Genomic DNA, 15,308 nt, shown 5'->3' on the forward strand with positions numbered 1-15,308 from the left:
GCATGCCATATTTTCATATATTTTTAAAGCTTTTCTATTTATTTAAGTAGTCTCTACACCCAACATGGGGCTTGAATTCATGACCCTGAGGTCAAGAGTCGCACATTGTTCTGACTAAGCCAACCAGGTGCCCCTACTATTGTTTTTTAAAAAATATTTTATAGTAGGATGCTTTAAAACTTTTTACTTGAATGTATCTTTACATTCAAATAATCCTTTTTGAAAGGGATGATTTGAATATACTTTTACAATAGGCTGAGTAAGCTAAAGGTTATTTTTTATTTCTTCCCAAATTTCAATTCTAAACATCCTGTACTTCATAGGTTTAATTTAAGAAGTGGTTTCTGATTGAAAGAGCAGCATCATCCCTTCTTTCTTCTCCTTGCTTTTAAAGTGTTTTCTGACAGGTAGCCTGGGTGGCTCAGCAGTTTAGCGCAGCCTTCAGCCCAGGACGTGATCCCGGAGACCCGGGATACAGTCCCACGTCAGGCTCCCTGCATGGAGCCTGCTTCTCCCTCTGCCTGTGTCTCTGCCTCTCTCTCTCTCTCTCTCTCTCTCTCTCTTTCTGTGTGTCTCTTATGAATAAATAAATAAAATCTTTAAAAAAAGTGTTTTCTGACAACTCTAAAAGGTATTTTGACCAGTATAATGTAAACCTTAGTTCAGTTTATTTTACACAATTGAAGGACTTTGTACTTTGATAATTAAGTTCTTGTTTAAAAGGGCATTATATAAGAATTACTTTTTAGTCATCCTCCCACTCCCTGGGGTTTTGTTTTTGTTAAGTCTCTGAGTTGGAAGATACCTCATAAAGGATAGGATCCTGATTGGCTATTTTAGAGTTTATAATGTTCCTTTTTAACAAAATGAGGAGGTTTAACTCAAAATACAAATATTTGTCTACCTCTCCAGTAGATACAGTAAAGTCTTTCTTATCTAGAATGTTTCAAAAGTGGATAGTTCTGTTAAGATAATTTCCTAGGCAATTAAAGATTTTATATACCTCCCGATATATAACACTATTTTCCTGTGTTAGTAAATACTATAGGTAAATCTAAATAAATCTGTCTTTGGTTGCTGTCTTTCTTATAAGGATGTAAAAAATCATCCATGATTCAGGCATTGAAGGCAAAGGAAAACAGACTGAATTTGCACTGATGCTAAGGTCCATAGACCTCTGGCACTCTATCATCCTGCACAAATGGCATGTCTGTTCAGTTGACCATCTTCTTTCTCCCAGTGATCCTAGGCATAGCCTTGTTATCTTCAGCATAGAGCTCCCTTCCCCTTTTGTTGCTTAATGAATCTTTTTGGCTTCTCTAGAGCTGGCTGCTTAAGAGCAGTAGAGAGTGTAGGATCATGTGAAAGATTGACTAGGGCAAATGAAGCTACCGTAGCCTCCTATCCTCTGTTTCAGTCTGATGATGTTTTTTGATTGAGATTAAATTCCTCCATATAACATTTATAGTTTCAAAGAGGCATTTAATACATTCACAATATTGTACATTTGTCACATCTCTGTAGTTCTATGACATTTTCATGATCCCCAAAAAGAAACCCATCCTCATTAAGCAGTTACTCCCCATGCTCCCTCTCTTCCAACCTAGGTGGCCACTAACCTGTGTATTGTCTCTATGGATCCACTTACTCTGGATATTTTGTATAAATGGAACCGTACAATTTGTGACCTTTTGTGTCTGTCTCTTTTTAGTTAGCATGATGTTTTATTTATTTTTTATTTTATTTTATTTTATTTTTTAATTTTTATTCACTCACGATAGTCACATTGAGAGAGAGAGAGGCAGAGACACAGGCAGAGGGAGAAGCAGGCTCCATGCACCGGGAGCCCGACGTGGGATTCGATCCCGGGTCTCCAGGATCGCGCCCTGGGTCAAAGGCAGGCGCCAAACCGCTGCGCCACCCAGGGATCCCAGTGGTCTTGAATTTATTCAAAATAGTTTACCCATGGTCTGTACAGAATTAATATTTTTTCATCTGCTGCTGTTGTCATGTTGTAAACAATTTTATTCTTGTATCTTTGGTAGAGTATATTATGACAAGTACTTCTTAAAATGTACATTGTTGGAAATAAAAACAATGAGTTTAGTGTACCTTAGTACAGCTGACATCTGTATATGACAGTGTCTAGGAAGATAGAAACAGGAGTTCCTCTTGTCATGGCAGAGAGACTTCTACATACTTGCTAAAGTACTAAACTTTTTTTTTAAAAGATTTTATTTATTCATGAGAGACACAGAGAGAGGGGGAACGAGAGAGAGAGAGAGAGAGAGAGTCAGAGACACAGGAGAGAGAGAGAGAGAGAGAGAGAGAGAGAGAATGGCAGAGACATAGGCAGAGAGAGAAGCAGGCTCCATGCAGGGAGCCTGATGTGGGACTTGATCCCAGGTCTCCAGGATCAGGCCCTGGGCTGAAGGCGGTGCTAAACCGCTGAGCTACCAGGGCTGCCCAAGTACTAAACTTTTTAGAGATCCTCCTCTAATAGGAGTTACATTAATTCATAGGAGATATGCTAATTTGTTACATATAGTGAATGCTAGTGCATGCCTTAGGGCAGTCATTAGGACTTAAGTTTCTCTTTGAACTCTGGTTCAGAAGGACTGGGAGAGTTCTGTGGTGCCAAAGTTAGATATAGTGCTGCAAGCCAGGACCTGGAGTGGGGCTCCCAACACTGGAGGAAAGAGGTTGAGAAAAGCTTTTGCTAACTGCTGCCTAGAGTTCTCTATGGCCCATTATGAAAAGCTGCTGTCCCTAGGGAGGCCTCGTGACCAAGAACTGAAGCATACCTCACGTTGGCTTATTGTGACTGAGTCAGTGATAACCCTTGTATTGCCATCGGGCAAGAAACTCAAACTGGAGCCTAGGGAGTCAGATTGACTGGATAAGGAAAGAGGAGTACAGAAGGAAGGAGAAAGATGATACCTCCTCAAAGTGAACCTGTATATGAAAATTCTAAAGCAAATGCTAGGAAGGCAGCCAATAAAAACAGGAATTGGCATATAAGTTTATCCTAGATAAGATTCAAATAACAGAGTAGTCTAGAAAGGACTTTAAAACAAATGTGTTTTGTAAGATACATGAAGTAATGATTTTCTGAAAAAGAAGATAAAATTGTGGGGAAAAACAGACTAAAACAAAAGTAGGTAGGTAGGAGAAAGAACCAATTAGAAATCCTTGAAGTGAAAAAAAAATTGTTGTAAAAACATACATCAGAATAAAACTCAAGACACATCCTAAATAACAGGAAAATTAGGATATTCAAAAGGAATACTGAGTAATTCCACCAAAATCACATAGAGATAAATATGTATATGTAAGAGTAAGAGATGTGGTGGATAGATAAAAAGCCTTCAGAATTCTAATGGGAGTTGTATATATCTTCACAAATGTTCAGACAATGTTAGTTCAACAGATGGCTTCTTCTAAGGACCACAGAAGAGGTGAATTAAGTTCTTACAAGATTTGGATTCGAATTTGAGCAGAGCTTGAGAGACATGGAGTTGAGACAGAATTTGATTGAGAATATTTGGGAACTGACCATGTAAGATTTTCATAGGCATAAGAAGCAAATGACAAGGACAGCAAGTGGGAAGGAAGGGTCTAGGTTTTGAGGTAGCTGTCAATGGAAACTAACTTTGATACACTTGGCTTTTACTTGGGCTAGGGACATGAGTGTAAATTGTTTTTTGGTAGCATCTTCCTTTGAAATGTTTGGTCAACATGTTTTTCTCTGTTGGGCATCAATTTTTGTGAGTGTGTGGGTGTTTTGTTTTGTTTTTTGTTAGACTTCAAACACTCTGTGAAATTTTAAATTATTTTGTCGTGTGGGCCAGAGTGACTTCATTTCAAATGTTAATTTTGGAAGCCTAAGAAGAGTAAATTTGTATAGCCTTTAATTTAAAATCACATCCATTCCAAGGATGACCTTTCTGAATTCCCAGAGGAGTTCAGATTTTCAGCAAGAATAGAAACTTGGATAAGATGAGTAGCCAGAGCCAAGCAGGCATCTAGTACATTTTAGTACACCACTAATACTCAACTTTTAGGACCAGATGAAGAGTTAGTGGAGGCTCTAGTCAATATCCATAACTCTATAGTACTAAGATGAAAAGTGTAAGTTCTTAAGGTTGTGCAACATTTCTGATATAAGTTCTTTATTATATGTAATATATAACATAATAACATACATTACTTGCTGTGTTAAGATTGCAAAAGAATGTTTTGTTTTTTTTTTTAGTTCTTATTTTATTTTGAAATAATCATAGATTTACAGGAGATGATAAAATTTCTTTTAGGGGAGGCCCTGTGTATATTTTACCCATTTTCTCCCAAAGATGTCTTCTGTAACTATTGTATGCTATCAAAGCAAGGGATTTGACATTGGTAAACTGTGTGATACCCATAGAGCTTATTCAGATTTCAGCAGTTTTTCATTTAAAAGTTCACTTTAATTATAATTTCTTCTAAATCTGATTCATGATTATTAATATTTTGGTGTATAGTTTTTGAAAGAAGACTGAAGGACGGAAGAGAATATATACTAAAAGAATTAAAGTTTCTTCTGTACATATTGGAGAAAACTTTCTAAGTACAAAGTAAATGATTATTTAAAATTTTATGTATTTTGTCCTCCCCATAAATTTCAATGCTATCATTTTGAATGTATTTGTCATGTTAAGGCTTTGTGTTCTTTATTTACCATATGGTTCTTACTAGTTTAGAGACTTAGACCAAATTGGCAGACATGTGGTGTGCTGTGGTGGCTGTTGCATATATCATTGTATGCCAGTTGGTTAAAGTTGGGCTTTGAAATTCTGAACAGCTCAACTCCTCTCCATTCCTGACCTTTCCAGCAACTTGTTATTTCTGTGGTGGAGAGATGGTAGCAGTTGTGATGGTGCAAGGCCATTAGTGTTGTGCATGCTGCGTGGTGAGAACAGTTTGCAACATGCCCTTATTATCTGTTTTTCATTATTTGTTTTATTTTTATACCTCTACTTATTACACTGAATGAGACAGCTACTAGCCGGGATGATAGCAGAGCCTGCTTTTCTCTCTGAGTATACTATCTTTGCTTTGGATTCCTCCAAACAGCCTAAAACAGAGCCTGACAGTGTGGTGAGTCCTTCCACCGCTTTCTGCATTCCCTTTGTGGGGAAGCAAAGTAATTTGGTAATTCTAGAAGCAAATCTCTGCTGCTTGTCACTGACTGTCTCTCAAAGCATCCTCAGTACCCTGTTGCTAACCCTGCTCTAAAAAATCAGAGTGAATTGCTGAATTCTGATGGCTGGTGTGTTTTCTGGTAGCTTTTTAACAACAATGAAATAACACTTTTCCTTAATGTAGTGAAGACTACCCTCAACCTGATCTAAACTCTTTTCTCTTTAGGGAATATTTGCTTAACTAAAAATGGTATGTTTTGCTAGAAATCTCTGTTCTACTATTGGTAGGAGGCCAAGAATATTTTGAGATGTGATTCATATTTTAAGGAAAAAAAGTATTATATGTAAATCTATAATTGAACAACATTGTTTAGGTAGGTGGATTCTACTGTAATAAATAATTGCATCTTATTTTGAGAGAGTACTAGTTTTCTATATATTAAACATTTGAAAGGAAGTAATTACTCATTATTTTCCAATTCAGTGAATTCATACAATTTGGAATCTTGTATATAATTTCACTTTGAGAAAGTGTACTGTTTTCATATGTATCTTAAGTTGTTAACTTAGGAAATTAAGAGATATTTTTTGCCCAGTAAAGATAGCTTTTTGTGGTATGTTGGATACTGAGTGAGTTAGGATTGAGGTTTTCTTTTTTCTTTTTTAATTTTTATTTATTCATGATAGTCACACAGAGAGAGAGAGAGAGAGAGAGAGAGAGGCAGAGACACAGGCATAGGGAGAAGCAGGCTCCATGCACCGAGAGCCCGACGTGGGATTCGATCCCGGGTCTCCAGGATCGCGCTCTGGGCCAAAGGCAGGCGCTAAACCGCTGCGCCACCCAGGGATCCCGGATTGAGGTTTTCTTAAATGACAAGAATTGATTTAATTTACTAAGTAGCTTATGATGATATTAGAACATTTCTCTACTTAATCCATGCAGCCAGGACAGATTTGGTCTGTATATGGTCAGTAGCAATCCTAAATTACATTCTGAACTTGGTTTTAGAGAAGAAAACAGTTGAGGCACCATAGTTTGGATCTCAGGGCAAAGGGTCTCTCCTTGGTTCTGGCTACAAGTAATATGTCACTCTTTTCAAAACTGGTTTGAGAAAGAGACTGGAGTCCCAGTTAAAGATAACTTAGCAATTTATTTTTTATTTTATTTTATTTTATTTTATTTTATTTTAGAAGAAAACAGTTGAGGCACCATAGTTTGGATCTCAGGGCAAAGGGTCTCTCCTTGGTTCTGGCTACAAGTAATATGTCACTCTTTTCAAAACTGGTTTGAGAAAGAGACTGGAGTCCCAGTTAAAGATAACTTAGCAATTTATTTTTTATTTTATTTTATTTTATTTTATTTTATTTTATTTTATTTATTATTTTATTTTATTTTATTTTATTTTATTTTTTTAAAGATTTTATTTATTCATGATAGTCACACAGAGAGAGACAGAGAGGCAGAGACACAGGCAGAGGAAGAAGCAGGCTCCATGCACCGGGAGCCCGACGTGGGATTCGATCCCGGGTCTCCAGGATCGCGCCCTGGTCCAAAGGCAGGCGCCAAACCGCTGCACCACCCAGGGATCCCAGCAATTTATTTTAAAAACACAAAATGAGGGGCCTCTGGGTCCCTCAGTTGGTTGAGTCTGCCTTCAGCTCATGTCATGATCCCGAGGTCCTGGGATCAAGCTCCACATTGGGCTTCCTGCTCAGTGGAACCCTGCTTCTCTCTCCCTCTGCCCCCTACTCTTGCACATTCTCTCTCGAATAAATGAATAAAATCTTAAAAAAAAAAGAAAATACAAAATGATATTACTTTATACTTCATGTTACAGTAACAGAGACTTAAAAAAAGCTTCTCTGTGACCCACTTCCATATATAAAAGTAATTTAAGTACCTCTTCTATTGTGAAAAATGCTAATGATTTTAAAGTAGAGGCTTTATAACTATTTAAAAATAATTTAAGTAGACTAAGACTTCATTCATCTTATTTAAATTTTGTTCAGATAAAAACTTCTCTCTCTCTAACAAAGAGAAACCATAGCATAATGTAAAATGGAATACAAATTTAGTGAGAGTCTATTTCTGTGTTCATCAGCTGATACCTTTTACTTAATTCAGTTTTTTTAAAAAACGATCCCAAATTCTAAAAATTGCTTAGTCCTCAGCAGTCAGTAAATAGTTGTTGAAAATTGAACAAAACATAATTGAAGACAATTCTGACGGGGAACCTGTATGTGCTTTTAAATTAAATACACTTTAGATTAGAATAATTTTTCTCTTGTCTTAGAATTGCTCCCAGGAGAAAGTATTGGTGACAGTTGAGTATTGACATGTGTTGAGCTTCTCTCTGGAAGGACTTCAGAATTCTTTTTTTATACCGAAAGAAGTAACTGTGTAAGGATTTGACAAGCATATATTGAGCCTCACCACCAGTCAGGCAAAAGTTAGGTCCTGTGGACCAAGATGAAGATACAGGGTTCCTGCCCTTTGAGAGTTTATAGTTTACTGTGGAGACATATGCTTACAATAAAAAGGAATCAAGCCTTCATAGAAGAAAATATAGGCATAGGGAATGTGTTAGCCCTCAAGCAAGCGATATGAAGCTTCATAAAAGAAGCTGCATTTGAAAGTTAAAAGGTAAATGAGAATTGACTGGGCAGAAATGAAGAAGGCATTACAGATAGTGACAAAATCTTTAATTTTGCTTCCTAATTTAAATTTACAAGGTACCTTAGCAAATACTCTCCTTAAGCTGTCCTGCATTTATTTAGATATATGGTATGATATATATACTGAAATACATATACAGGGAGGAAAAGTTTTTAAATATTAGGTTGTGTTTGTTTGATAGGGTGAGAGGTCAAACAATTATAGAATAGTTCTTTGTGTCATGTGTCAAGTAACTTAATATGGGTTCTCTTGCCACTCTTGCTCCTAACTTAAATATCTTAGGGAACCATTTCATTTCTTTTCTCCATAACTTGACTGTCTCAATTTTCAGCTTATGGACCAAGAGACTTGTTGAACTCAATAAAGTATGTTTTTTATTTTATAGCGTGTAGTGTAGTATATTTTAAGGGCCAGCAAGCATTAATTATCATGGTTACACAAACTAAGCCATATATACACTTAATTATTTGAAATGTCAGAGAACAGGAAGATAAAAGTTTTGTTCCCCCAACTTTTCTCCCCAGTAAAACTCAAAGGAAAGTGTCTTGGACTGATATAATTTGATAATTACTATTATTATTTTTAAAGAGTATGTGTGCACACACGAGCTGGGTGGGGGTAGTTGGAGGGGGGGAGAGGGAGAGAGAATCTTAAGCAACCTCTACACCCACACTCTTTTTATATTAGAAGGAGAAGGTATTTCAGTTATTGTTAGAGAAAAATCCAGATACATTATGGAAGTGGAAATAGTAATAGCAGTATAAGAACTCTCCCTCGTCTCCCGGTATCCATTACCCAGTATCATCTGTTAACTCAAGGCCGTCTTATTTTATTATACCCCCGCAATTCTCTAACCGTCCACCCCACACATGTATACCTCTCTTCCCATGCCTCCATCTCTATTGGATTATTTGAAGCAAATTTCAGAAACCTTATTCCATCTAAATGTTTTGGTATATATTTCTAAAATATAATGACTAAAAATGTATAATACATTTATCACACCTAAAAATTAATAATTTCTTAGTATCAAATATCTAATGAGAGTTCAAAAATTTGAGAGCACTTGCAAAGCTGATACTTATATTTAAGAATTAATATCCAGTTCTATTTAAGAATAAGTAAGGTCAGTTATTTGACCCTTCCTTGGTCAGCTGTGGAAATTTATGGGAAATGTGTTATTTAGCTACCAAGTTACTGAAACATAGTGGCTTATATTTGCTCTAATGCTTAGTTTAAAACTTAGGAAGTTATTTTATCATGAGCTACTTATATAGCTCTAATTTTGGTCAGTGTATTATGAATGCAGTATAGAATTTTGAATCTCTAAGAATCTCATTCATTATCATGGAACCTATGCCAGTATGTTGTGATCAGTAGGATGTCACTTAACTTAGAACATTTACTTTCTTATTTGGAAGATTTTTTAATTTTAAGTTTTTCTGAAAATTGCCTTAACAATTTCATTTAGATTGCTGGTTTCAGATGAATGAGGCTTTTCCATTTCTTGTTTACAAAGATATTTTTCAGGTCTTAGCCCAAATAACTTTGAGTATTTTTTTTATCATAGGGAACTCTTGACATTGTTTCTTTTTCTGGATAGTTGTCTATTTGAATGACTTTTGCTAATTGAATCCCTGATGTTAATTTTGTCATGGGGGGAAAACTGGGGACATTATATTGGGGAGAGGCATGTGATTAGCTTGAAATAAATTTTGCTATATACTAATCTTTGCTATTTAGTTACATATAGCAAAATAAATTTTCTAAATACTCACCATACTAGTTTTGCCTTGCATGAAAACATTCTAATAAATGAACTAATTTTGTTTGATAAATGTATTTAATTGGTACTTGGTTTTTGTTCTTAACAGTTTAGCTTTTTGTTCCTTTTCTTTATGATGTTTCTTTGTTTTTCTTAGAATGCATCCATACAAGCCACGAAATCTGACAGTGTTAATGGAAGTGAACCACCAACTCCTCAGGTCTGTTACTAATGTTATATTAGAAAATAGCAAGTCATTTCAGAGTGTTGGTCCATCTATATTATTAGCATCTGACTTTCTGTTGGAACAGTAATGTCCATAGATTTGATAAAATATGTATGGAAACCTAGGTTTGTTGATGCTTTCTTGGAAACAGTTTTAAATGAAAATGGTTCATGTATACACACCAGTCATGTAACATGCCATTGTTACTCATTTAAGAAATTAATGGCAGTGAAGAGAAAACTTTTTGAAAAAAAGGAATGACTTTATAGTTTAAAAGATTATGGACACTTTATATCGAAAGACATTGAGTTACATAATTTAGAAAGTGGAGATATGGAACATATGGAATTTCTTTTAAAGTTTGCTCTAATGCGAGTATTTTACTAGAAAACTTTGATTTTAAAAAGTCATTTGGGGAGTGTGCAGCTCAAGTGACATTCTTTTGACTCTTTCCAAAAAAGAAAGAAAAAAATTCATTAAAAATATCATAATGGCAGCAGTGTCTGAGATGAACATTTGTTTAGGCTTTAGTGATGATGTTATCATTAATCTGGCTATTCTCAGCAGTCTCTGATTAGGACAAAAACATTTATAATCTGTGGACCTGGATCATGTATGGAGACAATTTATGAGCTATATGATATATGAATTAAATTATTTAGACTAAACATTCTAAAGTATTGTCTGGCAAACGTACGGATTATAGCTTCCAAAATTCTATGAACAGATTTGGTGGACTGAGGATCTCATTCCTTTGGTGGGGGCTGGTCAGGTGCTGGGCATAGTCCAAGTCCCTGAGCTTATTGACTCTGGCTTTGCCCAGTTTCCCTAGGTAATTCCAAATCCTCTACAAATACATCATTTTTTATAAGCTCCATGAAGTAGGGGTAAAATATTTGGATGTACCACTCTACATGGTACTGGGCAGATCCAGTGATCTTTAATGAGTATTATTAAAAATATTATTTACAATGATTATTTTCCCTTTATAGAATAGTTCAAAAAGACTATAAATACTGTTATGAATACAAAAACTGAATGATAATCAGCTTTATAACACATTCAGAAGAAATTTAAGTTTTCGATAAGGTGAAGAATGAGCATGGATAAAGTTCAGGAAGTAAGCCCATTGAAAATACAACTGTTTTTCTAAAAATGAACAAGGTACCGGGGATCCCGGGTGGTTCAGCAGTTTGGCGCCTGCCTTTGGTCCAGGGTGTGATCCCGGAGTCCCGGGATCGAGTCCCGCATCAGGCTCTTGGCATGGAGCCTGCTTCTCCCTCTGCCTGTGTCTCTGCCTCTCTCTCTCTCTCTATGTCTATCATGAATAAATAAATAAAACCTTTAAAAAAATAATAAGGAAAAAAAATAAATAAAAATAAAAAAATAATAAGGTACCTATTATTAACTATATGTGTCAGGCATTGTTAAACATTTTGCATATATGATCTCATTTAATTCTTATCACAAGGAGATGCCTTTACTCAGTCTGTTTATTTTTAAACATATCTCTGAAGTTGGTTGTTGGCTGTTATTAGCTAATTGGGAATAATGTATATTCTTGAAGGGGGTGGAATGCTTAGTATGATTGGGCATCTTAACATCAGGAGGAAACCAGGGGTGACACCAAGGTAGGAGAAGAGATGGTACAATCCAAGCCCAAGAGTTTGTAAACACAGCTGCCTGTGATTGCCTTATTACTGGGTCAGATATTCTACATAAATCAGTTGGTTTTGGCATACAATATAACAAACAATTTTCTCCTTTTTTCTTTTCAACACAGTATATTATGAAATTTTTCAAACATACAGAGAAATAGAACTTTAAAGTGAGCTTGTATATACCTACTGCCCAGAGTATATCATCGATACTTTACTATATACTTGCTTTATCACAAATCTGTTCATGTATACATTCTTCTATCTGCCCCTCAATCTATTTTACTTTTTTGATGCATTTCAGAGTAAGTTGCAGGCCATAGTATCCTTCCCTGTAATATTTTAGCATGTATATCATTAACCAGAGTTCAGTATTAGTATTTAAGTATTAATGCTGTAATTACTTTAAGGAAAGAGGAAGGTTAATACCACATCTGATAATTAATTCTCAAGTTAAAAATACAAGTTAAATCAAAATTTAAAGGACCTTGATATGGAACTGACTAGTTTCAGTGGTTTAATTAGTTGTGTAATTACGTATATATCTATTATGCAAACAGCCTAGACATTGGATAGTAATGAATCATGATGAAAATTTACTTTAGTTAATTTATCTGATTAAAAGGTAGTTACCTCCCTAGAGTTTTTTTTTTAGATTGAAGTGTAACTGACATACAATATCTAATTAATTTCATACGAGGTATAAATCTTAGTGATTTGATATTTTTATACATTAGGAAATGGTCCCCATGATTAGTCTGGTTACCAGAATCCATCACCATACAAAATATTACTGTGTTCCCTGTGCTGTACATTACATCCTCCTCACTTCTTTCTTTTATAACTGGAAGTTTGTACCTATTCTCTTTACATATTTTGCATTCTTCCCCAGACCCCTCCACTCTCTGGTAAGCAATAGTTTGTTTATTGTGTCTTTGAGTCTATATTGTTTTTATTATATTATATTATTTATTTTTTTAAAAGATTTTTATTTATTTATTCATGAGAGACAGAGAGAGAGAGAGGTAGAGACACAGGCAGAGGGAGAAGCAGGCTCCCTGAAGGGAGCCTGACGTGGGACTGGATCCCAGGTCTCCAGGATCACGCCCTGGGCTGAAGGCAGGCAAAACCGCCGAGCCACTCAGGGATCCCGTTTTATTTTTTTTTAGATTCCTACATATAAGTGAAGTCATATGGCATTTGTCTTTATCTGACTTCTCTCATTTAGCATAATACCCTCTAGGTCCTCTAGGTCACAAATGGCAAAATTTCATTCTTTTTACGTGGCTAAGTAATATTTTTATGTATTTATTTCTATTATATAGCATATTATATGTATATATATGTATATATATAATATATATATATTATATATATAATATATATATCTCACCTCTTCTTTATCCAGTCATCTGTTGAAGGGCATTTAGACATTCCTTCTTTATCTTGACTAGTATAAATAATGCTGCAGGAAACTTAAGGGTACATATATATATTTGAGTTGGTATTTTTGTTTTTTTTGTTTCAGATAAATACCTAGAAGTGGAATTGCTGGATTGTATGGTAGTTCTATTTTTAATTTTTTGATGAACCTCCATAGTATTTTCCATAGTGACTATGCCAGTTTATATTCCTGCTAACAGTGCACCAGGATTCCCTTTTTTCTACATCCTTACCAACACTTGCTACCTTTTGTCTTTTTGATAATAGCCAATCTGACCACTGTGAGGTGTTATCTCATTGCAGTTTTGGTTTGCATTTTCCTGATGATTAGTGATGTTGAGTATCTTTTCAGGTGCCTGTTGGCTATCTGCATGTCTTCTTTGAAAAAATGTCTATTCAAGTCCTCTGCCCATTTAAAAAATTTTTTGATATTGTATAAGTTCTTTATAGATTTTGTTCTTATATATTTTTATATATTTTGGATATTAATCCCTTATCGAATGCATGATTTGCAAATATCTTTTCCAGTGCAGTAGATTGCCTTCTCGTTTGGTTGATGGTTTCCTTCACTGTGCAAAAGCTTTTTAGTTTGATGTAATCCCATTTGTTTATTTTAGCTTTTGTTACCCTTGCCTGAGGAAACTGATTCAAAAAAAAAAAAAAAATACTGAGACTGATGTCAAAGAGCTTACTGTGTACCTTTTCTTCTAGGAGTTGTGTATGCTTTTTTGAGGTAAATTTTATGTAAAATGAAATATACAAACCTCAAGTGTGCATTAACTGAGTTTTAACAAATGCATATGCCAAACCCATATGCTAAATCTATACAGAGGTTTTAGAACATTATCAACACCCTAGAAAGTTCCTTTGTGGTTCTTCTCCCTCCTAGAGGCAATCTCTTAAATTTTTTTTCCACCATACCATGGATTAGGTTTGCTTGTTTTAGAACTTTATATAAGTAGCCTCATATATGTATAGCATGTACTCTTGTAGAAAGCTTCTTTCAGTCATGATAGTATTTTTGAGATTTCATCCATGTTGTTGTAGTTATCAGTAGTTCCCCTTTATTCTTTGTAGGGTTCCTTTGAATAGATATTGCATGGTTTATTTACCTTTAATGGACACTTGGGCTGTTTCCAGTTTTTAACTATCATGAATAGAGCTACTATAAACATTATTGTAGAAATCTTTGTCAATGTGTGTTTTCATTTGTTCCTTTTTGACCATTATAGATTGTGTAATAATACTTTTTGATGATTTCTAGAATAACATATACTGTGTGTATATATATATAAAATGTGTTTGATACATATCATTTTAACCAAAACATTGAATGCTTAAATATCTCTTATTAGATCATCATTATCATATTGACAGATTAAGATATAACTTAACAAATGTGTATTAAGTACTTGCTTTGTGGAAAGCATTGTGACAAGGAACCAGAGATAGGAAATAAGGATTATTTTCTAAATGAGCATAAAGTCTAGCGTGAGGGTGTGTGTGTGTAGCAGATATAATGACAGGAAAACTTACTTAGTGCTTACTGCTTATAGCACATTATTTGAAATATTTTAAATGTGCTCACTCATTTAATTCTTATAACAATCCTACTACTCTTTTACAAATGAGAAAATTGAAACACAGAGGCCTTAAAAACTACAAACTACTAAGTGGAAAAGCTGGGATTCAAATCAGGGAATTTGGTTCAGAGTCTGTGTTCTTAATCATTGTCCTGTGATGTCACGATAGTTATTCTGGGGCTTAAACAACTCAGTTGTTACACCAGCATGTTGGTAACTAATGGTGAGTCAGAATGCAAGAAGTGCTCCAGTAATGGTTCTGGTAAAAGCTGAGGCCATTAAGGTTATTTCTGATGAGTGAGATCTGAGGTTTCCTAGAAGAGCTGGCATTTGACCTGAACTTTGAAGGATGTCTGGATTTTCTTATGTAGGGAAATTATGGGCAGTGGTACAGAGGCACACAGTGATGCATTTGTTTCAGGGCAGGAAGTTGCCTGTTATGACTCAAGTTTTTGGTACACAGACGGGTGAATTTACAGAGAAAAGGGTCTTGGGAAGTGGGAATCTTGAATATAAGCTAAAGATTTTGAACTTTATATTAAATGGGGAATCCAGTTTCAGAATTGGAATGAGATGGTCTGGATGATGTTTTAGACAGACAATTGTGTGGTGACAGTGCAACAGGGCAGATTGGGGTAAGAGATTAGAGGCCAGGGAATACAAGGCTGCTAAGGTATCCAGCTGATGGAGGATGAGAGTCGGAACAAGAATAGTGTTAGGGGAATACAAAGGAGGGGTTGAAAACAGGCTCTAATGGGGGAGACAGGAAGGAATTA

The 15,308-nt window shown here is 35.2% G+C and overlaps 1 protein-coding gene across 6 annotated transcripts in view; it reads left to right on the forward strand.

The window, feature by feature from the left end:
* GOLGA4 (golgin A4) overlaps positions 1-15,308 on the forward strand; it is a 117,612-nt gene that overhangs the window by 21,422 nt on the left and 80,882 nt on the right. For 3 of the 6 annotated variants that reach the window (XM_041734582.1, XM_041734585.1, XM_041734583.1), the window contains exons 3-4: positions 5,038-5,136; positions 9,780-9,842. In XM_041734582.1, the coding sequence (XP_041590516.1) occupies positions 5,038-5,136; positions 9,780-9,842 (162 nt within the window). Of the gene's footprint in view, positions 1-5,037; positions 5,137-9,779; positions 9,843-15,308 lie in introns of those variants that run through there. The other 3 variants (XM_041734586.1, XM_041734588.1, XM_041734587.1) reach the window with 2 other exon arrangements.

This window comes from Vulpes lagopus, chromosome 19 (genome assembly GCF_018345385.1).
Source record: "Vulpes lagopus strain Blue_001 chromosome 19, ASM1834538v1, whole genome shotgun sequence".
Lineage (NCBI taxonomy): Eukaryota > Metazoa > Chordata > Mammalia > Carnivora > Canidae > Vulpes > Vulpes lagopus.